Raw genomic sequence first — 25009 nt, 5'->3', positions numbered from 1 at the left:
TAATTCTGGATGCCAGCCGGCAAAATATCCCTCTGTGCATCCCTCATATATAAGACGACGTCTTATGTTCGCAAAATAGTATCCCTGTTTGACAGGGTTACAGACCACGCTGCAGCAGCACTATCTGCAGGTCTCAGTCTAGTACCTGAGTGTGTAAATACAGACTTCAGGATAGCCTCCTGCTTTTTATCAACAGGTACCTTCAAAGTGGCCGTATCCTAAGACGGCAGTGCCACCTTTTTTGACAAACGTGTGAGCGCCTTATCCACCCTAGGGGATATCTCCCAGCGTAACTTATCCTCTGGCGGGAAAGGGTACGCCATCAGTAACTTTTTAGAAATTACCAGTTTCTTATCGGGGGAACCCACGCTTTTTCACACTTCATTCACTCATTTGATGGGGGAACAAAACACTGCCTGCTTTTTCTCCCCAAACATAAAACCCTTTTTTAGTGGTACTTGGGTTAATGTCAGAAATGTGTAACACATTTTTTATTGCTGGGATCAAGTCACGGATGTTCCTAGTGGATTGTGTATATGTCTCAACCTCGTCGACACTGGAGTCAGACTCCGTGTCGACATCTGTGTCTGCCATCTGAGGGAGCGGGCGTTTTTGAGCCCCTGATGGCCTTTGAGACGCCTGGGCAGGCGCGGGCTGAAAAGCCGGCTGTCCCATAGCTGTTACGTCATCCAGCCTTTTATGTAAGGAGTTGACACTGTCGGTTAATACCTTCCACCTATCCATCCACTCTGGTGTCGGCCCCACAGGGGGCGACATCACATTTATCGGCATCTGCTCCGTCACCACATAAGCCTCCTCATCAACATGTCGACACAGCCGTACCGACACACCGCACACACACAGGGAATGCTCTGACTGAGGACAGGACCCCACAAAGCCCTTTGGGGAGACAGAGAGAGGGTATGCCAGCACACACCAGAGCGCTATATAATGTGGGGATTAACACTATAACTGAGTGAATTTTCCCCAATAGCTGCTTGTCTATACAATATTGCGCCTAAATTTAGTGCCCCCCCTCTCTTTTTAACCCTTTGAGCCTGAAAACTACAGGGGAGAGCCTGGGGAGCTGTCTTCCAATTGCACTGTGAAGAGAAAATGGCGCCAGTGTGCTGAGGGAGATAGCTCCGCCCCTTTTTCGCAGAGTTTTCACCCGCTTTTTTATGGATTCTGGCAGGGGTATTTATCACATATATAGCCTCTGGGGCTATATATTGTGATTATTTTGCCAGCCAAGGTGTTTATATTGCCCTCAGGGCGCCCCCCCCCCCCCCAGCGCCCTGCACCCATCAGTGACCAGAGTGTGAGGTGTACAGAGGAGCAATGGCGCACAGCTGCAGTGCTGTGCGCTACCTTGGTGAAGACTGAAGTCTTCTGCCGCCGATTTTCCGGACCATCTTCATGCTTCTGGCTCTGTAAGGGGGACGGCGGCGCGGCTCCGGGAACAAACACCAAGGACGGGTCCTGCGGTCGATCCCTCTGGAGCTAATGGTGTCCAGTAGCCTAAGAAGCCCAAGCTAGCTGCAAGCAGGTAGGTTCGCTTCTTCTCCCCTTAGTCCCTCGTTGCAGTGAGCCTGTTGCGAGCAGGTCTCACTGTAAAATAAAAAACCTAAAATATACTTTCTTTCTAGGAGCTCAGGAGAGCCCCTAGTGTGCATCCAGCTCGGCCTGGCACAGAAATCTAACTGAGGTCTGGAGGAGGGGCATAGAGGGAGGAGCCAGTGCACACCAGATAGTACCTAATCTTTCTTTTAGAGTGCCCAGTCTCCTGCGGAGCCCGTCTATTCCCCATGGTCCTTACGGAGTTCCCAGCATCCACTAGGACGTCAGAGAAACTCTCTTAAGCCTGGAATCCAATACAGCCCCCAGATGCATCATGCGTTGTGACGGAACCAGGGATGTCTTCGCCCAATTTATGAGCCAGCCGTGACTTTGTAAACAAGCTATTGTCAACTGCAGATGGCCTTGGAGAGTTTCCTGGGAATGAGCCAGGATTAATAGGTTGTCCAGGTATGGGAAAATTCTTATCCCCTGGCAACGGAGATAAGCCGCCATCACCACCATAATTTTGGTAAACACTCTGGGTGCTGTAGCCAGTCCAAATGGTAGGGCCTGAAACTGAAAATGTTGCCGGAGGATAGCAAAGCTGAGATAGCATTGATGGGACGGTGCAATAGGTACATGTAGTTAAGCATCCTGTAAATCTAGGGATACCATAAAATCCCCCAGCTCCACGGCCAAGATAATGCAACGTAAAGTTTCCATATGAAAACGAGGCACCCAAATGTATTTGTTCAGAGCTTAGAGATTGAGAATGGGCTGGTATGACCCATTTGGTTTCTGTACTAGAAACAGGTTGGAATAGAAACCTTGTCCCTGCTGTGTAGAAGGGACTGTTACTATCACCCCTGATTGTAGCAACTTCTGAACTGTCTCCTGTAAAGCCCTGGCCTTCATTTCCACAGAAGACGAGCTGGTACAAAAAAAATCTTTGCGGAGGGTGTTTCTTGAAGGCAAACGCATAACCGTGAGATACCGCTTCTTGCACCCAGGCATCTGTGGTGGACTGCTGCCAGGTCTGCGCAAATATAAGAATTCGGCCTCCCACCCTGGGTCCCCCAGGTGGAGGCCCGTGCCATCAGGCTTATGGCTTATCTTCTGGTTTAGAAGCAGGCCTTCTGGTAGCCCAATGCTTTTTAATCTTTCCAGACTTATCTGATTGGGACGGTTTGCCGTAAACCTTTCCTTTCACTTTTCCTTGGGTCCGAAAGAACTGAAAAGCTGGAAAACTAGGTTAAGAGTCTGCTTCTGGCTCCAGAATATTGTTTAACTCTTTACCAAAAAGAATATCTCCAGTAAAAGGCAAAGACTCTAGTACCTTTTTGGACTCTGAGTCAGCTTTCCATGTGTGTGCTGCTACTGCTGAGGCTGATGCTTGAGAAGCTATAGTACCCATATCCAAGGCTGCTTCTTTCATAAAAATAGCTGCCTGTTTAATAAGTGCAATTAGGGACTTTTGTTCTCTAGACGCCAATGACAGATCGTCTTCTAATGCATCAGCCCAGGCCACTACTGCTTTCGCCAACCAAGCTGAAGCCATGACCGGCCTAACCACTGACCCTGACAAGGAAAACATTTTTTTTTAGAAAACCTTCTATCTTTCTATCTGTTACATCATTTAATTTAATGGTGTTGAAGGCAGAGGTAATGTAGATTTACGCACCAACCGAATGATATGCGTATCTACTTTGGCAGCAACCTCCCTTTTCAAACAATCCCCACCTGGAAGGGGATAATGAGAATTCCATTTTTTAAGAATTCTGAACTTCTTACTGGGTGTGACCCAAGCCTCTTGTATGATTTAAGTCAGCTGTTCTGACTCTGGAAATTTAGTTCTCACTGTCTTGGGACATTTAAACACAGGTGCCTTGGATTTTAACAAAGGCTCTGCTGCCTCCCTCTAAGGATAGAATGGCTTTCATAGCATTAATTAGCTCAGGCATATCTATTGAGCTGGGACCTTCATCCTCATCTCTGTATGGAGACCCAGAATGCGAGGAACCATCCTCGTCCTCCGAAGTGTCCCCTTCTGAAACATGTGTAGACTGTGAAGATGTTGTTTCATGCCTGTGTGATTTACTTTACACAGGCCTTTCAGCATGGTTTTGTTGAAAGGCTGCAGATTCCTGGACTGGATGTGATAAGACTCAGGGGGAATGTTACATGTAAGGGTTAACTGGGTAACCTATCCCTGGTATAGCTGCTGTAATTATCCGCTCAGCTATACTGGATAATGTTTGTGCAAATGAAGCCCATGGAGGTTCTAATTGAACCTGTGCCTGCCTTGGATTATTAAGGAGGCTTTGGTACACAATTTGTGATTGTATTCACTTTAAGTTTGCTAAAGTGATATACAATCTGATCCCTCCCTGCCTTGCACCAGCATTGAGGATTGGTGTATACAAAGACAGCAAAACTGACAGAAATATAGTATAGTATATATAGTATAGTAAAGGTCAGCAGCCGCACTAGCAATCAGTCACAAGTTGTACATTAGTATAATAAGCAATATGAGCATATATTCAACTACAGATACATTTCAGATTCAGGTGTAGGAGAAACAAATTACTGCATTACCTTATATAGGACTTTTAACGTATTCAGTCGCACAGCAAAAAAATACAGCAGTGACAGTTTACCAGATTTATATGCATCAGGCACTTATCCAACTACTTGTACCCCAATGGTAGGTAGAGACTTACTGCTGTAACACCTGCCTCAGGAGAGCGGTATAGAGACTTAACCCCACTTCCAGGATTGATCAATATGCTATCAAACACTGAGTGGATCCAGACGCAAATAGTGAACACAGACACCCAAGTGAACACAGACGCACCAGTGATACAGCCGCCTATGCTGCGACTGGGTCAATTAGATATCTAGCGTCTCAGACAGAAGCAGGAAATCAGTTCATGGCAGGAAACTGGTCATGAATCAGGGGACACACACACACACACACCAACCACAGGGATTACGGCCTTTTACTAATCCCTGGAGCATATGATCCCTGAGGCATAGCGCTGGTGCGCCCGAGGTGGCAGCCGCGTCAGCGACTGTTCGGTAGTCTCCTCCCAAAAAGAGTGCGGCTGTGTCTCGCCTCTTAACCCGCTAAGCGGAACAGACGCCTTATCTTCTTCCCGTTCTCCGGCCACAGCCTGGTAACGTCAGCTGTACTTGTAAGTATATACTCACTGACACCCGCCGAAACGGCACTGTACACATTGTTGCGACCCGGAGGAGAGTTGTTGGAGCGACTCTAAGGTGCATATAAGATGCTTTTTAGAAAGATCGCTCAAAAAGAATAAGACAATAAAAACAAATTAAAGAAAAAGCTTATTGCTGCAAAAAAAAACAGCAGCCCTAGACCGTGGTCCGGCTCCTGCCGCACCAAACAAAAAACTGAATTTCCTGAGCCAGGAGGCGGGGATATAGGAGACTGACCCGTCGCATTCTGGGAGGCCGAAAGCTTTTATCGTCGGTGCCATTCCGCTGATGCTACCTCATATCCCAGTGTATATCCTGAGGATACTACTGTGGACCCTGCATGAGAAAGTGGTGGTTTTCAGAGTTTCCAATTTACATGTGTCCTCTTTTGGGACAGTCTGTAATATGTTAAAGTTTAGTAAATGGTTCATAGATAAATGATTTATTTGTTTGTTTTTTAATTGGAAGATAACAATTGCCTTTTCTTCCTTTTAAATAACACAAAGTCATATTCACCCTACTCCTCGCAGTTCTGGAGGTGTTGTGCCCACAAAACCACATGCACTAAATTATGTACCACATGCACTTGTGCAGAATCCTTGCCAAAAGCACAAAGATTCCTCAATGCTGAATTCTCCCACTACCTCACCGTCTTCATGGAAGGAACACTAACAACACTACTTTTTGTAGAGTTTCCCAGAACCAGACAAAAGCAGGAGTTCTTTAGAACCACCTCAAAGCAGGAGGTATCCTTGTTTTTAATTTAGCCAAGCACTGCACCCGAACAAGCTAATTTTATGGCATCGCTATTTAACCACTTCCACCTGGCTGAATACACACACACACACACACACACACACACACGATAATTCACTGAAGATTCAGCAGCAGAGGTGGAGGAATGGGATGTAGTTATGTGACCGGCAGTCAGGAGACCAGCGGTCACAATACTTCTGCCTGCATCCCGAACCCTGAAAATCCCTACAGTTGGCATGCCGACTAAAAGGCACTCGTGGGTGTCCAGGACACTCAGAGTGGGAATAGAACCTGTGGTGAGCAAAGCTTGGCACAGAGCCCACAAGGGGCTTCGTTGCGCTCGCCACACCCTCACATGTTCACTAGCACTGTGAAGGAGGAAGCACTTACCTTGCCACTCCCCCAGCTGGTAGTCTGGTGCTGCTGCCCCCACCTGATGGAGGAGTGGGTGCCCTAAAAGACATGCCATATGCAGCTATGGAACCGGACCATTTCTTGTCTGCACTAGTTAAAACATTAGGCTGTTGGAAGAACGCAGAGCTCAACATTTTGTAAATATTTGTCAACGTTCTATTGGAGACGCTATATTGCCAGGGTCCAACATACCAAGTAGTTTACACAGAAATGTACATTTACACAATTTGTGTTATGAAGCTATCAACAATTTAAATATTTTTTTTTTACATGTAGAATCTAAATGTTTTTGCGTCATGTTAAAAAAGACTCAAGGGATATAACTGTGCTTTTCAAATAAGGCCCCTGTACAAGAATTTTGTTAGTGCATTTTTCAGGTCCCATGTTCGCAGCCAGTGCGCATGCGTATGTCCCATTCTGTGCGTGCGTGGCCGGGAGAATGCGATCACATTGACACGAATGCCTCTGCCTGATTGACAGGCAAAGGCGTTCACGGGGTGGCGATGTAGCGTTGCAAGGGAGTCGACTCAGCGTTAGGCGGGTGTGTTGCCGGAAACGAGGACGGGTTCGGTGCGGCTGCACGACGTCACACATGCCCGCTGCGACCAGAAAAATGACGGTGGCGCGCCTGCATTTTCAGCCTGGCTGCGGAGGCATGGGGGGCTTCCACAAATCAGCGATGCACCGCTGCCGGGTATATTTGCATGCTGGGCGGCTTCCCAGAATGTGGTCACAGCCAGCTGGAGTTGAAAATTTGCTAAAACAGCAAAACTGCAACTGTAGCTGAATCTGGTCCAATGTCCTTAAACATGAACAGCACTACAGTAAGTGATGCCTTCACAGCAAAACCAGACTCACCTCATCCTCCAGCTCCATAACCTTCTCACGATACTCCTCCAGTTCCTGGCTGGTCAACGATATGATCTCTTGTAGCTCACGCTCCAACATTGCCTTACTATGGCTTACAGCCTGCAGTTCACTTTTCAAACCTTTTAGTTTTTCCTGAGAGCAAGAGGATATATTTATTATAAACAAAAAAAAACAAAGAAAAACATTACCATATTGCCTGTCCCCAATATTCCCTATGGTACCTGAAAGGCTTGACTGTCCCCTCCTTCTGAGATTTGTGCTTTAAGCTTATTGAGCTCAGCTTCCGCAGTCTCTTTCGCAGTCAGTGCTTCCTGGAGACGGCGACTCAGGATACCCACTGCATTCTCATATGCTTTGTGTTTGACTTTAATATCTTTCTGAGCACTGGACAGGTCTGAACCCAGTCGCTTCATTCTTTGCTTTTGCTCTGTGATTGCTCTTCAAATAATAGACAAGAGTAGGTTTGAAATATTACAACATTATAATACTGTAATTCCAAATGTATAAATTGCCTTATAACTTCTCTATACAATACAATATTCTTGAGAATACAGCCAAAAAAATTGCTAAGAACTTGCGACATCACATAGGATGTTACAGTAACATCAATAGTCCTTCATGAATTCAAGGCTAAACAATGATTCAGTGAGCAAATGGCTGCCTACATTGTTTGTATATGAGAATATTTAAATAACTTTAAATTCACAGAAATATTTGCAACAATGTATTGATTAGTTAAAAAAAACAAAAAACAAAACACCAACAACCTGTACTAGCAAATGCTAAAAATGAATAATACTTACTTTTTGGCTTCATTTTGTAACAGCTCTACTTGTTCTCTTAGTGCAGTGTTGTCTTGAGTTAGAACATTTATCTGATCTTTGTCGAACTGCATAGACTGCACAAGACATGAATAATGGAAAAAGGAAATAACAGCTTAATTGTACAATCATAATCTATGCCCCAAACTACAAGTGAAAAAGGTGTCAAACTTTCTGGCCGATTCCAATTTTCATAGTTTCAATTTATATCAAATAAATCAAGCAAAACTGGCACTACCACAACAATAATTTAGTGAACTAATATTCAATGGTAGAATGTTTTTAAAACGCCATCAAATTAATTAATAATGATCACAGGTAATAAGTTAGAGAAAAAGAAAACAGTTTGGGGGGACATCAGGGTGTATAGGTTGCTGGTCCTGGAATATGTAAACTGAAAACTTGCTTGTAGTCTTGCTCTTCTCTTCTATAGGACTGTACACAACCAAGCAAAGAAACCAAACCGAATACAGCAAATAAGGACTGAAAATGCAGTGTTGTCCAAATATATATAAAAAACTGTATTTAATGATAAGTAACCCTATGGGAGGTGGTTTACATACAGACACAGCTGTAAACATATTGTATGTCCAAAGTTGACATCTTTGGATACATACACAATCTAGAGAATGTAGTGACAATATTGATAGATGAACCAGGTTGCTGCATGGTACAGCTGTTCAACCAAAACACAATGCTCAGAAGGCTCCAGTAGTGTAATATAACGTGACCTGGAACTGGAGTTCTCTCAGAAATCTAAGTCCATCAGAATATAGCTTTAATCCATACTGCCACAGATCAGGAATGTCAAATTCATAGATTCCAGGGGCTTGTTTGGTATTGTCCATAATGTCAAAAGTACTAGGTTTAAGACATACAAACTTAAACCAATGGAACACAGGGCAGCAGAATGTGAAGCACTCCATGAAGAAAAAGTATATGTAATGTACCAGCAAATTTCAGGCCACTAGACTTATGACAAATTGAAAGGGTGAAGGGAGAACGCCTTTCCTGTCACATCACAGTATGTTGGTTTACCCCACACAGTGGAAGTTTTTTTGAGGAGAACAATGTCCTGAAACATGATCTAAATGACCTTCTCAGTTCTCAGATAGACTTTAGCTTTAAGAATCACAGAACTACTGTGACGTTAAAACCAGAAAACAAAAAAGTTTGGCTGGTGATGGTCTTAACTTAGGGGCAACCCCCACATCAACCTCTGCTTGACCCCCACCACTCCACAATCCTGTTGACGACATCTTGATGGAGGAACGAATCCCCAGGATTAATAACATATCAGCTCAAGAAGCCCAACTCCGAATTGTCCACCCCTTAGATGAATACGGCAGAGATTCCTGGGACGTATCATGCCAGCTGAATACCTTGGATGTTACCTTCATTGCTATTGTAGCAGGGCAATGAACACCTTTCTGAGCTTAAGGATGTATTTATGTATTCTCTTCAAGGGACCAAAGTCCCTGCAGTCTGAGGTGCAGCAATTCTACTGTCCATCCCTACATACTGGCATCTGTGGTCATGAATGTCTAATCCCAGATGAAAATGGGGCGACACATGCTGAGATTTTGTATCTATAGCCACCACCGTAGAGGTGTCCCTGACCACCTGGCCATATATGATTTTGGAAGTTCTGAAAGGAGAAGCATGCAACTGCACCACTATGAAACAGGGAAAACAAATTCTCTCTCTTATCTTAATGCAAGGCAGGACAGCAACTGTACATGTCTGCAATTGAAAACTTTAACCCATTTATAGATGCCCACACTAGACCAGGATTGCAACCCAGCCAAGTGCTTCCAGCATTTCCATTGTCAGCAGTTAATAGGTCAGGAAGGATCAACCTTAGGGAGGTCCAAGACATAGCGACTCAAACCCACAAACAAAAGATCTGATCATTTTGTCCCAAAATAGCAGAAGATGAGTTCTCCATACAGAAAAAAATAGTGTTTCTTATTCCTCTTGAACAAGGAAATAGAACATCTACAGATTCCTAAATATTAAGGGTTTTCAAAACGGCTAAAACCATTTCCTCAACCTTAGGTCAACAGAAGTAGTCCCACAGTCCGAGTCCCCCTGAGTCTCACGCTTCTCCTGATAAGAGGAGTTCAAGTATTCTACAGATTAACCTGGGTTAAGAGGAAAAATAGAATGGCAGTTTGGGATTATTTTCGTAGGACGCGTAGCACTTCTAAGCAGTTTAGCTTGAAGTAGGCGACATGTACCAAGACTGTTCCCGATCCAGTCTGAGCATGGAAACACCCCCCCTTAGCCCAGCTACTAAAGTTACAAATATTTAAGAAAAATTGCATCCACGATCATCTCATCCGGGGTGACCATTTAAAAAATGAGCTGTACAAGAACCTGTTTCTATGACTTCTAAGCCGATCAAGAGTGTAGTGATGGACAAACACAAAAAGGAATCCTTGGTAGAACAGCTTAACTATTCCAGGGGATGGGTGCCAATCAATTGTTCATTAAGGAACTCATGCATAGTGAGCACAATGTAAAGTATGTAACTGCTTTAAAACAACAATCATTAATGTATCAAATTGCCAGACTTTTTTATATAGCACTGATAATGGCTTGCATGCGTCAATATTTAAGACTGCAATATATGGTTGTCTAAGAGTTATTGTTAATTTGTGAACTTCTAGGATGTTTAAACATCCTGGCTCAAGCAGCATTCCAGCCACCAGAGAAGTAACCACTACGCTACTATATTTTCAGCTTCTTCACATCGTTTTAGGATGCCTTAAACTATTTTCTTGTACTCTAGGAACCGTGGAATGTTCTGGGCTCAATTGGTGGGAAGTAGCGCCATTACAAAACATTACTTTGCTATGTAAGAAAGTAAAGAGCTAGAAAAACGATATAAGAAGAACAAGTGTGCATGTTTTTCTTTGCCTTGTGTATCAATGCCTACTTCCCTAGAAAGTGTAAGCTTGTGAGCAGGGCCCTCCTACCTCTATGTCTGTCTGTTATTACCCAGTTTTATTTTATTGCTTTTGTACCCAATTGTTTTGTTTTATTTTATCGCTGTTTCCAACTGTATAGCACTATTTAAGAAACTATTAAATAGGAAGATTTTGGTACTTGTCAATAAATCCCTTTTTCGGAAGCCATAGGGGACACTGGCATACTTCAGGACTGTGGGGTGATGATGGTGGCTTATTGGGAGCTGGCTCTTTAAATAATCTAAAAAGTATAACAGGCTCCTCCCCCCTCTATCCCCCATCATCCCTCAGTTATGAATTAGCCGAGAGGAGACGGGAAGAGAACAGAAACTACACGAGGGAAGAGGAGCATATGACAATTAAACTTAACAGAACAACAACAACAACAACAACAACAACAACAACAACAACAACAACGGGCGGGCGGCCAGTGTCCCCTATGGCTTCCGAAAAACGGATTTATCGGTAAGTACCAAAATCTTCTTTTTTCAGTCAGCCACTAGGGGATACTGGCACACTTCAAGACTGTGGGGACGTCCCAAAGTTTCCCCCCTGGTTGGGAGATCGCTGAGGAACTTGCAAAACAAGACGGCCAAACCGTGAAGATGAAGCCGCAAAAGTATCAAACCTATAGAATTTGGCAAACGTATGAATACTGGGCCAAGTGGCTGCTCTACAGAGTTGAGACGTGGTATCCCCCCTACTAGCGTCCCACACAGAACCAACTGAGCGTGTCGAATGGGCAGCAATGGATAATGGAGGTCGCCTAGAGTGATGTATATAGGCCTGGCGAATAGTCAAACGAATCCAGCGGGCGAGGGTCTGCTTAGTAGCAGACCACCCTCTACACAGGAGATCTTCGAGTACGAACAGAGCTGTACGTTCCACGTATATCTTCAACATTCTCACTACATCCAGAGAAAATGTCCCAGAATCCTCTTGCAAGGACGGTACCACAATAGGCTGATTGATATGAAAGGCCGACACGACCTTGGGAAGAAAAGAAGCATGTGTTCTCAACTCTGCCCTATCACGATGAAAGATCAAGTAGGGAGGCTTACAAGACAAAGCACTTAATTCACACACCCTCCGGGCCGAAGCTATGGCCAGTAGAAAAACAGTCTTCCAAGTGAGATATTTAAGATCTGTTTCTTCCAAGGGTTCAAAACAGGGTGACTGCAGATAATCCAGCACCAGATTTAAATCCCAAGGAGCTGTAGGAAGAACAAATGGAGACTGTACCCGTAGGACACCTTGTAGGAAAGTTAGCACGTCCAGAAGAAGCGCCAGGCGTTTTTGAAAGAAAATCGATAAGGCAGACACCTGAACCTTTAATGATCCTAGACAAAGTCCAGAATCCAAACCTGCCTGATGAAATAGCAAGAACTTTGAGAGACAAAAGGACTCTGATTGAAATCCTTTTCGGTCACACCAAGAGATATAAGGCCACCAGATGCGATGGTAATGGGCTGCCGTTACAGGTTTTCGTGCACGCAACATAGTGGGAAAAACACATTCCGGAATCCCCTTGCATTTTAAGATGTTTGCCTCTAGAGCCATGGTAAATCTGGATGTACGAAAGGCCCTTGATGGAGTAGATCCGGACGCACAGGGAGAGGCCAAGGATCGTCCGCTAGCAGAAGACGCAGGTCCGAAAACCAAGTTCTCCGAGGCCAATCTGGTGCCACCAAAACACTGTGATTTACTCCTGTTTGAGCCTCTTGAGAATTCGAGATAATAGGGGGTATGGAGGAAACACGTATACCACATCGTACGGCCAAGGCACGGCCAGATCGTCTACAACTTCCGCTTGAGCGTCTACAGCTTCCGTGTCAGGGTAGCGAACGCCTCTGAGTGAAGTGCCCATTCTCCCGGATTTAGATCCTGACGGCTGAGGTAGTCAGCTTCCCAATTGTCCACTCCCGGAATGAATACTGCAGAGAGAATTACAGCGTTGCGTTCTGCCCATTGGAGAACACGTGTCACCTCTCGCATCGCTTGCGACTGCAAGTTCCTTTCCGTTTGTTTACGTACGCTATGGCAGTCGCATTGTCCGATTGAACCTTTACCACCTTGGATCGAGGAATGTGGGCGGCCTTTATCAGCGCATTGTAGATCGCTCTCAGTTCTAACACATTTATTGGCAACAGTGATTCCTGTGGAGGCCAGCGGCCCTAAAGATGAAAATCCAACACAGCCGCTCCCCATCCCCTGAGGCTGGCATCTGTTGTTAGAGTCCAGTTCCATACTCCAAAACGCCTGTCCGCAGTGTGATTGTGCAACTGGAGCCACCAAAGAAGCAACAGTCATGTCTCTGGAGATAGACGAACCAATTGTTGAAGGTGGAGATGTGACCCTGACCATTGATGTAGCAGATCCAGCTGGAAAGGCCGTGAATGAAAACACCCGAACTCCAGAGTTTCGAAGGCAGCTACCATTTTCCCAAGCAATCGAATGCATAAATGCACCGATACCAGTCGTGGCCTGAGAATAGCTTGGACCAACTTCTGTATACTCAGAGCCTTGTCTTGTGGCAGAAAAACTTTCTGTACGTTGGTGTCCAAGATCACACCGAGAAACTGGATTTGCTGTGACGGTTGCAAGTTGGACTTTTGAAAAATGATTATCCATCCGTGCTCTACCAACACATTGTATGTTAATAGAGCATGCTCCTGGAGAACGAGATCGGATGGAGCCTTGAGGAGGACGTCGTCTAGGTATGGTATTATTGTGACTCCTAATGACCTGAGGTGAGCAATCATCATCCCCGACATGACCTTGGTGAACACCCTGGGTGCCGCGGACAGTCCGAATGGCAAGGCTCTGAACTGAAAATGATCTTGTTGAATAGCGAATCTGAGAAACGCTTGGTGAGGTTCCCAGATCGGGATGTGGAGATATGCATCCTTGATATCCAGAGATATCATAAACTCCCTGGGTTCTAGGCTCAAAATCACTGAGTTGAGCGACTCCATCTTGAACCGGTAATAAGTTAGAAACGGATTTAATGATTTTAGGTTCAGTATAGGTCTTACCGTGCTGTCTGGCTTTGGAACTACAAAAAGAGTGGAATAATAACCTTTTTTGCGCTGAAGCGGTGGAACAGTCATTAATACTGCCGATTCCACTAAGTATTTTTAATGCACCTTGAAGGGCTAACCGTTTTTCCAGAAGAATTGTAAGACTTGTCGTAAAATATTTCTTTGGCGGTAAAACTTTGAAATCTAATTTGTACCCTCGGGAAATGATATTGCGAATCCATGCATTGTCTGATATTTTGAACCAGGCAGTTTGAAAATTTCAAAGCCGCGCTCCTACCATATTTATGCCCCAGTGGGAAGGGAGACAGTCATGCCACGGTCTTTTCTGCAGGCTTGGGGTCCTGCCGACGAGCAACAACTAGCTGCTTGCCGCGACCTCTGCCTCGCAAGGATGAATTTTTGCCACGCCCTCTAAAAGATTTAAAAAACCAAAAAGATACTCCGGAATTAGAGCATTTAAGCGGTGGTGGAAGGGTCGGTAAAAAGGTAGATTTACCTCCCCCCCCCCTCCCTTGTAGCTTGCGAAATTAATGTAACCTGCTCTTTTCCAGAAAGAATGTCACCTGTAAACGGCAGTGCCTCCGCATCTACCTGCCATGACCTTCGCCAAAGGACTCTTCTGGCAGCAATAGTAGACACAGAGATTCTCAGATTCACTTGGCCGATATCTCTAGCTGCTTACCCTAAATATACAGCAGACCCCTTAATATGTTCCGCTAGTATAACTATTTCCTCTACCGGAACTCCATTCTGTAAATCCGTAATTAATTTTGTGGCCCAATGCTCCACTGCTTTATTCACCCAAGAGATCACCAAGGCTGGTCGAAGGGATACACCTGCAGCCAAATAAATGGATTTCAGAATGGTGTCCAGTTTCCACTCAGATGGGTCCTTCAAGGAAGTTGCACCCGGAACAGGTAATGCAGTCTTCTTTGCCAGTCTGTAGAGAGAGGAGTCCACCCGAGGTGACTTTTCCCACTTATCCGTCATGGACGATGGAAACTGATAAATACTGAGGAACCTCTTAGGCATCTGACAACGTCTGTCTGGGTTTTTCCATGCCTCGGTCAGTTGATCACAGAGCTTTTTCGAAAAAGGATAAGTGACTGATGAACGCTGTTTTCTACCAAATGAAGCCGTATCTGGCGAATCCGGTGCCGTAGCTTCGGAGATGTTCAAAACCTGTTTTATTGCTAAAATCAGAGTTTCAACCCCTTGGGAAGATTCCGGAGAAAATTCCTTGTCCGCGTCAGTAATCTCTCCCAACTCCTGTTCATCTTCTTCAGCCTCGTCTGTAGAGAGAAGTTAGTCTCCTGATTCATCGGACTGCAGAAGTAATGGTACTTGACGCTTCTTAGCCTTAGACACTGCCTGTGGCTGTTTATCCAAGCGCTTTGCGAGACCCTCAACTGACTTGGTTAGTCCTGCTACCCAGGCCGGTTCCATAGCAGTAGAGGGGACATCATTTTGAGGAAAATCCGTAACCGTCTCACGAGTCTTCCGTAAAGCAGCCAACTCAAAGTAATTGAGAAATGGTTCCTGTCAGCGCTACCGCCCAGGGAGGAAAATCAGCGTCTTGGGACGGATTCACTAATGTAACCTCTGAAGCACATGCTTCACATGAGGAGGAGTTATCTGTGTGAGCTTTTTTGTTACACTTAGCACAGACAAAGTTTTTGTGACGCCTTGTTCGCTGGTCCCTTGTCTGCCACTGTGACAGACAGCGTAGAGTCACAAACAATTAACACCAGCACTCTCAACAATAGAGACAGAGAGAGAGCTATCAGAAGGATAGAGGGAGGTATATAATGCATTACTCCCCTATACTAAACTCCCACATCCACCAGCCTGTATTCTATGTGCAGGCTTTAATTTCTGGCAGTTAGAAGACAGGTGCACCTGTCACTGTACACTGTGGAGAGAAAAATAAACATTGTTGCCATTGACAGAACTGACTAGCTGAGAAGAGCACCTTTTGTATGATTGACAGGCTGAACGGGAGACACAGCCACTGAGCGTGAGTGCTGGAGGAATAAGCACTCAACCAGATGTCTGGACCTCAGGAGGATGTCAGTCAGTGCTCTGTGGAAAATCAGTGCTTCTATGTTAAGCGCTGTTTTCCCATGCAACGTGATGCTGCTGATGCTGGACCCGGACCCCACTTCTCATTCTAAGTGGCGAAGGGTCTCCTGAGGTCTAGGGAAACTAAGCCCCTTAAAATAATAAAGAAGGTAAACTAAAATAAAGTAAAATATAGAAGTTGAGCTGGAGCTCAGTAAGTTGTGACCAGCTCCCTCGGCACAAATTCAAAACTGAGGGATGATGGGGGATAGAGGGGGAGGAGCCTGTTACACTTTTTAGATTATTTAAAGTGCCAGCTCCCAATAAGCCACCATCATCACCCCACAGTCTTTAAGTGTGCCAGTGTCCCCTAGTGGCTGACTGAATTTTTTTTTTTAAATAATTCCTTTAATGATGAATGCAGAAACTGAAGCTACAGTAACTCATGCAATACACAACATTTTATATGATTAGCAACTTTACTGGGATTTCACAATATTATAGATTATATTCGATTCTGTTGTGCTGGCCATACATTAGGACGACCAGCATCCGATGCAAGTCATCTTACAATTTCACTTGAACTCTCTGGCATCTCCCTGGAACTCTTGGCCTCATGATTAACAACTGGTTGTTAGCACATTGTTTGTCAAACAATCGATAGTGTGCCTCACAAAAACAAAAAAATGCCACTCAAAATCGTACAATGCATCGTATGTGCCTAAAACATGCCCCTATTACAACGGATAATATGGGCTGCACGTATGATCAGAGGATGCAACATTCGACCCACCATTCAGCCGCATTGCATCGTACCAAATACCTGCAGATGATGCCTAGTATGAGGCGGCAAAATCATGAATTAACACACGATATCAACCTAGTGTATGGTCAGCATTACAAAGATTTCATCACACAAACCTGTAAGCGAATTTCCATATCATCTCTGTCATTCTGTGCAGCCTGAAGATGGGATTCAAGCTCTTCCACTTGTTGCTGCAATTTAGACATTTCCTTTATAATCCGAGCCTGTTCCAAATCTGCTGCTGATTTGTCACTGTGAAGCTTTAGCATCTCTCGTCTTAGCTCTTTCACCTCTGAATCTAGCTTTTTCTTGGTGGTTTTCAGCTCACTGATGAGTTGATCCTTGGAGCTGGCATCTCTGCGATATGCTTCTACCATAACCTATCATTGCATAAACAAAATAAAAAAAATAAAAAAGAAAAAACAATCCTTACAACAGAGGAAGGAAGAAAAATTAATATTTTGTATTTTTTTTTTTAACAAGTTTTGAACGGAAAATACCAGAAATCCAATTTTAAACATATAGGGGTCGATTCAATTCACAGACAGTTGAATAGCGCTGGGAGTTAGCTCCCGGCGCTATTCAATTCAGCTCAAGTTAAGTCGTCGAAGGCCCATTCTCCCGGACTTAACAGGTTGATTTGTCGGGAGAACGGGCATTTTCCGATTTAACTCCCCACCGCGATGCTTTGCGCCGGCCGCGCGGCAGCACTTTTGTCCGATTTGGGGGGGGGGGGAAGAATTCCCGACAATTGAGTGTCACTTGGCGCTGTATTGAATAGCGCCGTGAGCTATTAAACTGTCTGTGAATTGAATCGACCCCACAGATTTTTATGGTCACTATTCCATTCTATATAGACACTTATTTGCAGCAGTTTATAGCAGTGAATTATTTGCCATGGTAAATAGTCACAATATTACCATTAATTTCTTTATCTTGGCGGCTATAACACCTGGATTAACACAATATTCATCTGAGCAGAGGCAGAAAAAAAAAATAACACCCCAGGAAAGTGTGTTATTCCCTTCAAAGGGGTCTATTCAATTGAAGTCGGAAACTGCCGTCTTGTCGGAAAGACGTGAGATTCTGACTGTTTTAAGTTGGAAGGGGTTCCGACCTATTCAATGCGGCCCCATTTTTTCCGACAAGTCGGTAAATCTGACTTGTCGGAAAGCATGCGGATTGGCGACTAAACCAGACAGGTTTTAGCCCTGTTTCCGACAATGTCAATCAGACTTTAAAAAAAGTCGGACTGGCATTGTCGGGAACGGGGCTAAAACCTGTCTGGTTTGTCCAGGCATTGAATACTCCATATCAGATCCTTAAATGGAAATAAATGGTAATAATTTGGCTATTTCGTTTTCAAACTCCATGAAAGCCATCACATTGTGGACATACCAGAACAATATATGAAAACAGTGGTGGATTAGTTCTGAACAGTGTAAGTGTAACTAATTTGTAAAAGTAGAAGCTAGCTTAGGTAAGAGTCCAGGATTGGGTCACAATAGCACTTTATCCCTGTATACTGTACGTTCAAAAGAGGTTGCTTACATCACAATGCATGAAATGCTCACACTCAATATGCAGGAGTGATTGCGACCAGAAAATAGGATTTTGGTTACCTACCGGTAAATCCTTTTCTCGTAGTCCGTAGAGGATGCTGGGGTCCATATTAGTACCATAGGGTATAGACGGGTCCACCAGGAGCCATTGGCACTTTAAGAGTTTAAAGGTGTGGGCTGGCTCCTCCCTCTATGCCCCTTTCACCAGACTCAGTCTTCGAGAGAAGGAATTACACAGATAGTGGTGAGATTCATACCAGCTCACACAAACATGAAAATCCGGCCAACATGCCGGAATAAACTTCAGCAGCAGCTGAAACAGTAAATAACGCAGAACTTACCTAGGAACCAGGTAACACTGAACCAGAAAACAAAAGCAGGAAAAAGCGCTGAGCGGGCGTCCAGCATCCTCTACGGACTACGAGAAAAGGATTTACCGGTAGGTAACAAAAAACCTATTTTCTCTTACGTCCTAGAGGATGCTGGGGTCCATATTAGTACCATGGGGATGTACCAAAGCTCGCAGAACGGGAGGGAGAGCGCGGAGGCTCCTGCAACACTGCCTGACCAAACTTGAGGTCATCAGAGGCCAGAGTATCGAACTTGTAAAACTTGGCAAACGTATTCAACCCAGACCAAGTAGCTGCTCGACAGAGTTGTACTGCCGAGACACCTCGGGCAGCTGCCCAGGAAGAGCCCACTTTACGAGTAGAGTGGGCCTTTACGGATTTTGGACACGGCAGTCCTGCCGTGGAATAAGCATGCTGGATAGTGAACCTGATCCAGCGTGAAATCGACTGCTTAGAAGCAGGACATCCAATTTTCTTTGGATCATAGAGGACAAACAGAGAGTCACTTTTCCTATGACGAGCCGTCCTCTTCACGTAAATCTTCAAATTCCTCACTACATCCAAGGCCTTTGAAGTAATTGAGGAGTCAGTAGCCACTGGCACCACAATAGGTTGGTTGATGTGAAAAGCCAACACAACCTTAGGCAGGAACTGTGGACGAGTCCTAAGTTCCGCCCTGTCTTCATGGAAGATTAGATAGGGACTTTTACAAGATAAAGCCCCCAATTCTGACACGCGACGTGCAGAAGCCAAGGCCAACAAAGTGACCGCCTTCCACGTGAGAAACTTGAGATCAGCCTTCTGTAGAGGCTCAAACCAAGCAGATTGCAGGAACTGCAGCACCACATCCAGATCCCATGGAGCCGTAGGCGCCACAAAGGGAGGCTGGATGTGTAGAACCCCTTTCAAAAAGTTCTGAACTTCTGGAAGAATAGCCAATTGTTTTTGTAAGAAGATGGACAAAGCAGGGATCTGGACCTTGATGGAACCCAGTCTCAGTACCATATCCACCCCCGCTTGCAGGAAAAGGAGAAAACGACCAAGTTGAAATTCCACCGCCGGAAACTTCCTGGCCTCACACCAAGAAATATATTTTTTCCAAATGCAATGGTAATGCTTAGACGTTACCCCCTTCCTGGCCTGTATCAGGGTAGGAATGACCTCACTCAGGATACCTTTCCGAGCTAAGATCTGGCGTTCAACCGCCATGCCATCAAACGTAGCCGCGGTAAGTCTTGATAAGCGAACGGCCCCTGCAGAAGCAGATCCTCCCGAAGAGGTAAAGACCGTGGATCTTCCAGCAGAAGATCCAGCAGATCCGCGTACCAAGCCCTCCTGGGCCAGTCCGGAGCAATAAGGATTGCCAGGACCTTTGTTCTTCTCACGAGCTGAAGAACCCTTGGTATCAGAGGAAGTGGAGGAAACACATACACTGACTTGAACACCCACGGTGTTACCAGCGCGTCCACCGCCACCGCCTCTGGGTCTCTTGACCTTGAACAGTACCTCCGTAGCTTTTTGTTGAGGCGTGAGACCATCATGTCTATGTGGGGAACCCCCCACCAACTGGTTACCTCCTCGAACAACTCCGTATGGAGACCCTACTCTCCTGGATGGAGGTCGTATCTGCTGAGGAAGACTGGTTCTCAGTTGTCTACGCCCGGAATGAAGATTGCCGACATCGCCACCGCGTGCCTTTCTGCTCAGCTAAGGATTTTTGACACCTCTGCCATGGCAGCCCCGCTGTTCCGCCTTGTCGGTTTATGTAGGCCACTGTGGTCACATTGTCCGACTGCACCTGAACAGCCCGATCCTGTAGAAGGTGTGCTGCTTGCAGAAGGGCGTTGTACACGGCCCTGAGTTCCAGGATGTTTATCGGGAGAAGCGACTCTTGATCCGGCCATCGTCCCTGAAAGGTTTCCCTCAGAGCGACTGCTCCCCAACCTCTTAGACTTGCATCTGTGGTTAAAAGGATCCAGTCTTGAATTCTGAACCTTCGCCCTTCCAGAAGGTTTGGAAGTTGCAGCCACCAGAGGAGTGAAATCCTGGCTTTCGGAGACAGGCGTATCCTCTTGTGCATGTGTAGGTGAGAGCCCGACCACAGGTCCAATAGGTCCAGTTGAAAAGGTCGGGCATGAAACCTGCCGTACTGCTGAGCCTCGTAGGCAGCAACCATCTTCCCCAGGAGGCGTATGCATTGATGAACCGATACCCGGGTAGGCCTTAGGACATCCCGGACCATTGTCTGAATCACCAACGCTTTCTCCGCCGGGAGAAATACCCCCTTCAATTCTGTGTCGAGGATCATTCCCAGGAAAGACAGCCGCCTTGTCGGCTCCAGATGAGACTTCGGAAAGTTCAGGATCCAACCGTGCGTCCTGAGCAGCTGTGTCGTGAGCGCGATGGACCGCAACAACCTATCCCTGGATGACGCCTTGATCAGGAGATCGTCCAGATATGGAATTATGTTCACCCCGTTTGCGGAGGAGAACCATCATCTCCGCCATCACCTTGGTGAAGATCTGTTGAGAGGCCAAACGGCAGCGCCTGGAACTAATAGTGATCGTCCATCAGCGCAAACCTGAGATAAGCTTGATGCGGCGCCCAAATGGGAATGTGGAGGTAAGCATCCTTGATGTCTAGGGACACAAGGAACTCCCCCTTCCGACAGCCCCGAAATGACAGCTCGCAGATATTCCATCTTGAATTTTAACTCCTTGAAATAAGGGTTCAAAAATTTTAACATTTAGAATAGGACGTACCGAACCATCCGGTTTTGGTACCACAAAAAGGTTCGAATAATAACCTGTGTGCCGCTGCTGAAGAGGGACCTCAACAATGACCTTTGATACCACCAATTTTCTGATGGCCTCCAGCAGAATCGTCCTGTCCGCCAGCAGCGCTGGCAAGCTTGAATTGAAGAAACAGTGAGGCGAGGGATCCTGAAACTCCAGTTGTACCCCCTGGATACTATATCCAGTACCCAGGGGTCCAGACCCGACGACACCCAGACGTGGCTGTACTGCCAGAGTCTCGCCCCCACCTGACTGTCCTCCAGGCCTAGCAGTCCACAGTCATGCGGAGGACATCGGGGTATCAGAAGCGGGCTTCTGGGTCTGGGAATCTGCGGGAGCAGGTTTCTTTCCTTTGGTATGAACACCTCTGAAGAAGGTGTTCGAAGGCTTATTCTTTCTAGGCCTTGCGGGCCGAAAAGACTGACGCGGTAGATGAAAAAGGCTTCTTCGTAGCCGGTGCAGCTGAGGGGAGAAAAGGAGACTTACCCGCGGTAGCCGTGGCAATCCATGCATCCAGCGCCTCCCCAAAGAGAGCCTGGCCTTTGTATGGTAGGCCCTCCACACACTTCCTGGATTCCGCGTCCGCAGACCAATTGCGTAGCCAGAGACCTCTGCGAGCCGAGACAGACATGGAGGAGATCCCCACAGCCATGGAACCCAGATCCTTCATGGAATTCACCAGGAATCCTGCAGAATCCTGAATATTACGTAAAAATAAATCAACGTCACCTTTGTCCAGCGTGGTCGATTCCTCCTGCAGAGTAATTGACCACCTGGCGATAGCTTTAGCAATACAAACACAGGCTACAGTAGGCCGCAATATAGCCCCTGAAGCCGTGTAAATGGATTTCAGCGTAGCATCCAACTTGCGATCTGCCGGGTCCTTTAATGCAGTAGATCCCGGGACAGGTAATACCACCTGCTTGGACAGTCTGGATACAGAGGCGTCAACTATCAGCGGGGACTCCCATCTCTTACTATCTTCCTCTGGGAAGGGGAAAGCCACCAAAACCCTCTTGGGAATCTGGAATTTCTTTTCCGGAGTTTCCCATGCCTTTTCAAAGATAGCATTCAATTCTTTGGATGCCGGGAAAGTGAGGGGGGGGCTTCTTATTATCTGTGAAGACGGCCTCCTCCACCTGTTCCGGAGCTGTGTCTGAAATGTGTAAAACATCCCTGACAGCTTCAATCATCAACTGCACCCCCTTGGCAAGTGATGCCGTCCCCTGCAACACATCCCAATCACCGTCTGCAGCGTCAGAGTCGGTGTCCGTGTCATCCTGCATAATTGCAAGCGCACGTTTATAAAAATGTACCGCAGGGGTCCCTGAGGAGGCAGAATCAGACCATACCACCATAGAGGACTGGAGGACCTAAGTGGCATGCTCAGTCCTAGCCACCCTATCAGAAATAGACGTTATGGTAAGAACTTACCGTTGATAACGTGATTTCTCTTATGTCCACAGGATAACATTGGGATATGCCGGAGCGACAGCGGAAATGGCACCAAACGGTCACAAGCTTTCTGGCCTCCCAGGATGCATTGGGGCTTCACCATATAATCCCGCCCACTGACTCAGTCAAATCAATTCTTTCCACAGCAATTAGGCAGGAGCATCAGGTAGAAACCTATTTAGGCGATAAGAACACACATACACACCCTTCCATACAAGAGGGAAGAGGTTTAGTGATTGTCAAGATCCTCAAATCAGGTGCGTCAGGGCCCTGTGGATACCTGTGGACATAAGAGAAATCACGTTATCAACGGTAAGTTCTTACCATAACGTCTATTTCTCTGGCTGGGTCCACAGGTTATCCACAGGATAACATTGGGATTCCCAAAGCCATTTTAAGTGGTGGGGACCCTTCTGATTACACAGGAGGACCTTTCGCCCGAATTCTGCGTCATGAGGCAAAAGTATCCAAGGCATAATGTCTGATGAATGTGTTTATGGAAGACCATGTGGCTGCCTTACAAATCTGTTCTGCTGAAGCACCCTGTTGTGCTGCCCATGAAGGACCTACCTGACGTGTAGAGTGAGCAGAGACATTAGCCCGAGTAGGGAGATCTGCATGAGAATAAGCTTCTGATATTACCATTCGAGAGACATCTTACCAGAGTCTGTTAACTAGCAGGCCATCCTCTTCTATGAAATCCGTAGAGGATGAAGAGAGAGTCTGTTTTTCTGATGGCACTAGTACGATCTATGTAGATTCTTAATGCTCGGACTACGTCCAGCGACGCTTCTCCCGCTGAAAGTCCCGATACCTGAAAAGCTGGGACTACAATCTCTTCATTAAGGTGAAACTTTGAAACCACCTTCGGAAGATAACCAGATCTAATTCTGAAAACGGCTTTATCTGGAAAAAACTTAGGAAAGGAGACTTACACGACAGCGCTCCTCTTCTAGCTGAGGCCATTGCCAGTAGAAAGAGTACTTTAGCCGTTAACCATTTAAGATCTGCTCTCTTAAGTAATTCAAACGGAGGTCCCTGAAGGAATTTTAAAACTAGATTCAAATCCCAGGGAGCTGCAGGAGGAACAAATGGAGGTTGAATGTGTACAACTCCCTGAAAGAAAGTACGCACATCCTGTAAATCAGCAATCTTTCACTGAAACCATACAATTAATGCTGATACTTGAACTCTCAAGGATGCTACTTTCAACCCCTTATCCAATCCTGCTTGAAGGAAATCCAAAATCCAGGATACTTTAAAAGATCTTGGATTCAAACTTTTTTCACTATACCAATGAATATAGGCTTGCCATATTCGATGATAAATACAAGCTGAAGAAGGCTTTCTTGCTTTAAGTATAGTTTGAATTACTTGTTTTGAAAATCCTCTAGCTTCTAAGATAGAGATTTCAACAGCCACGCCGTCAAAGACAGACGATCCAGATGGCTGTGACAACAAGGTCTGGATGTTGAGGGAGCAGTATCAGAGCTTCCACGGACATTCTCAGTAGATCTGTGTACCAATGCCTTCTTGGTCAAGCTGGAGCTATTAGAATTATGGCTCCATTTGCTTGCTTTATTTTTCTCACTACTATGGGTAACAGAGAGATTGGAGGGAACAGATACGCCAGATGAAATTTCCATTTTACTGACAGTGCGTCTACAAGGACCGCTCCAGGATCCTTTGTTCTTGATCTGTACCTCGGAACTTTGTGGTTTAGACGAGACGCCATGAGATCTCTCCCCGGTAGACCCCATCTGTTCACTATGGTCTGAAACACTTCTGGGTGTAATGCACATTCTGTTTCCTGAATGGTGTGTCGACTGAGAAAATCCGCTTCCCAGTTCAGTACACCTGGAACAAACACTGCTGACAATGCTGGAAGATGGAGTTCTGCCCACCTTAGTATGGGAGTTACTTCCTCCATCAATCTTTTGCTGTGAGTTCCTCCCTGATGATTGAGGTACGCTACTGCTGTCGCATTGTCTGAGCAAATCTGGACCGGTCTTTCTTGCAGACTGTCCTTTGCCTGAACTAGCGCCATATAAATGGCCCTCATTTCCAACAGATTTATTGGCAGGCGACTTTCCCTTATGGACCATTTTCCCTGGAACCAAAGGCTTTCGAGTACCGCTCCCCAGCCTTGAAGATTGGCATCTGTTGTCAGGATTTGCTATTCTTTTATCCAAAAGGGTCTCCCCTTGTTTAAATGGTCTGTCTGTAGCCACCACGCTAGAGACCTTTTTACGTTTACTGGAAACTTTATCATCTGCTTTTTTATTGTCTGATTATTTCCGTTCCATTTGGTCAGAATAAGGTGCT

At 45.7% G+C, this 25009-nt stretch overlaps 1 protein-coding gene across 3 annotated transcripts in view; it reads right to left on the bottom strand.

Moving 5' to 3' along the window:
- GOLGA3 (golgin A3) overlaps positions 1-25009 on the bottom strand; it is a 212659-nt gene that overhangs the window by 51716 nt on the left and 135934 nt on the right. For all 3 annotated transcript variants that reach the window (XM_063964700.1, XM_063964702.1, XM_063964703.1), the window contains exons 13-16: positions 16639-16902; positions 7626-7720; positions 7044-7260; positions 6811-6954 (exon numbers count right to left, since the gene is read on the bottom strand). In XM_063964700.1, the coding sequence (XP_063820770.1) occupies positions 6811-6954; positions 7044-7260; positions 7626-7720; positions 16639-16902 (720 nt within the window). The remainder of the gene's footprint in view (positions 1-6810; positions 6955-7043; positions 7261-7625; positions 7721-16638; positions 16903-25009) is intronic.

This window comes from Pseudophryne corroboree, chromosome 1, assembly GCF_028390025.1.
Source record: "Pseudophryne corroboree isolate aPseCor3 chromosome 1, aPseCor3.hap2, whole genome shotgun sequence".
NCBI classification, from domain to species: domain Eukaryota; kingdom Metazoa; phylum Chordata; class Amphibia; order Anura; family Myobatrachidae; genus Pseudophryne; species Pseudophryne corroboree.
Note: the sequence above shows the minus strand (reverse complement) of the source record. Positions and strands in the feature narration are given on the sequence as shown.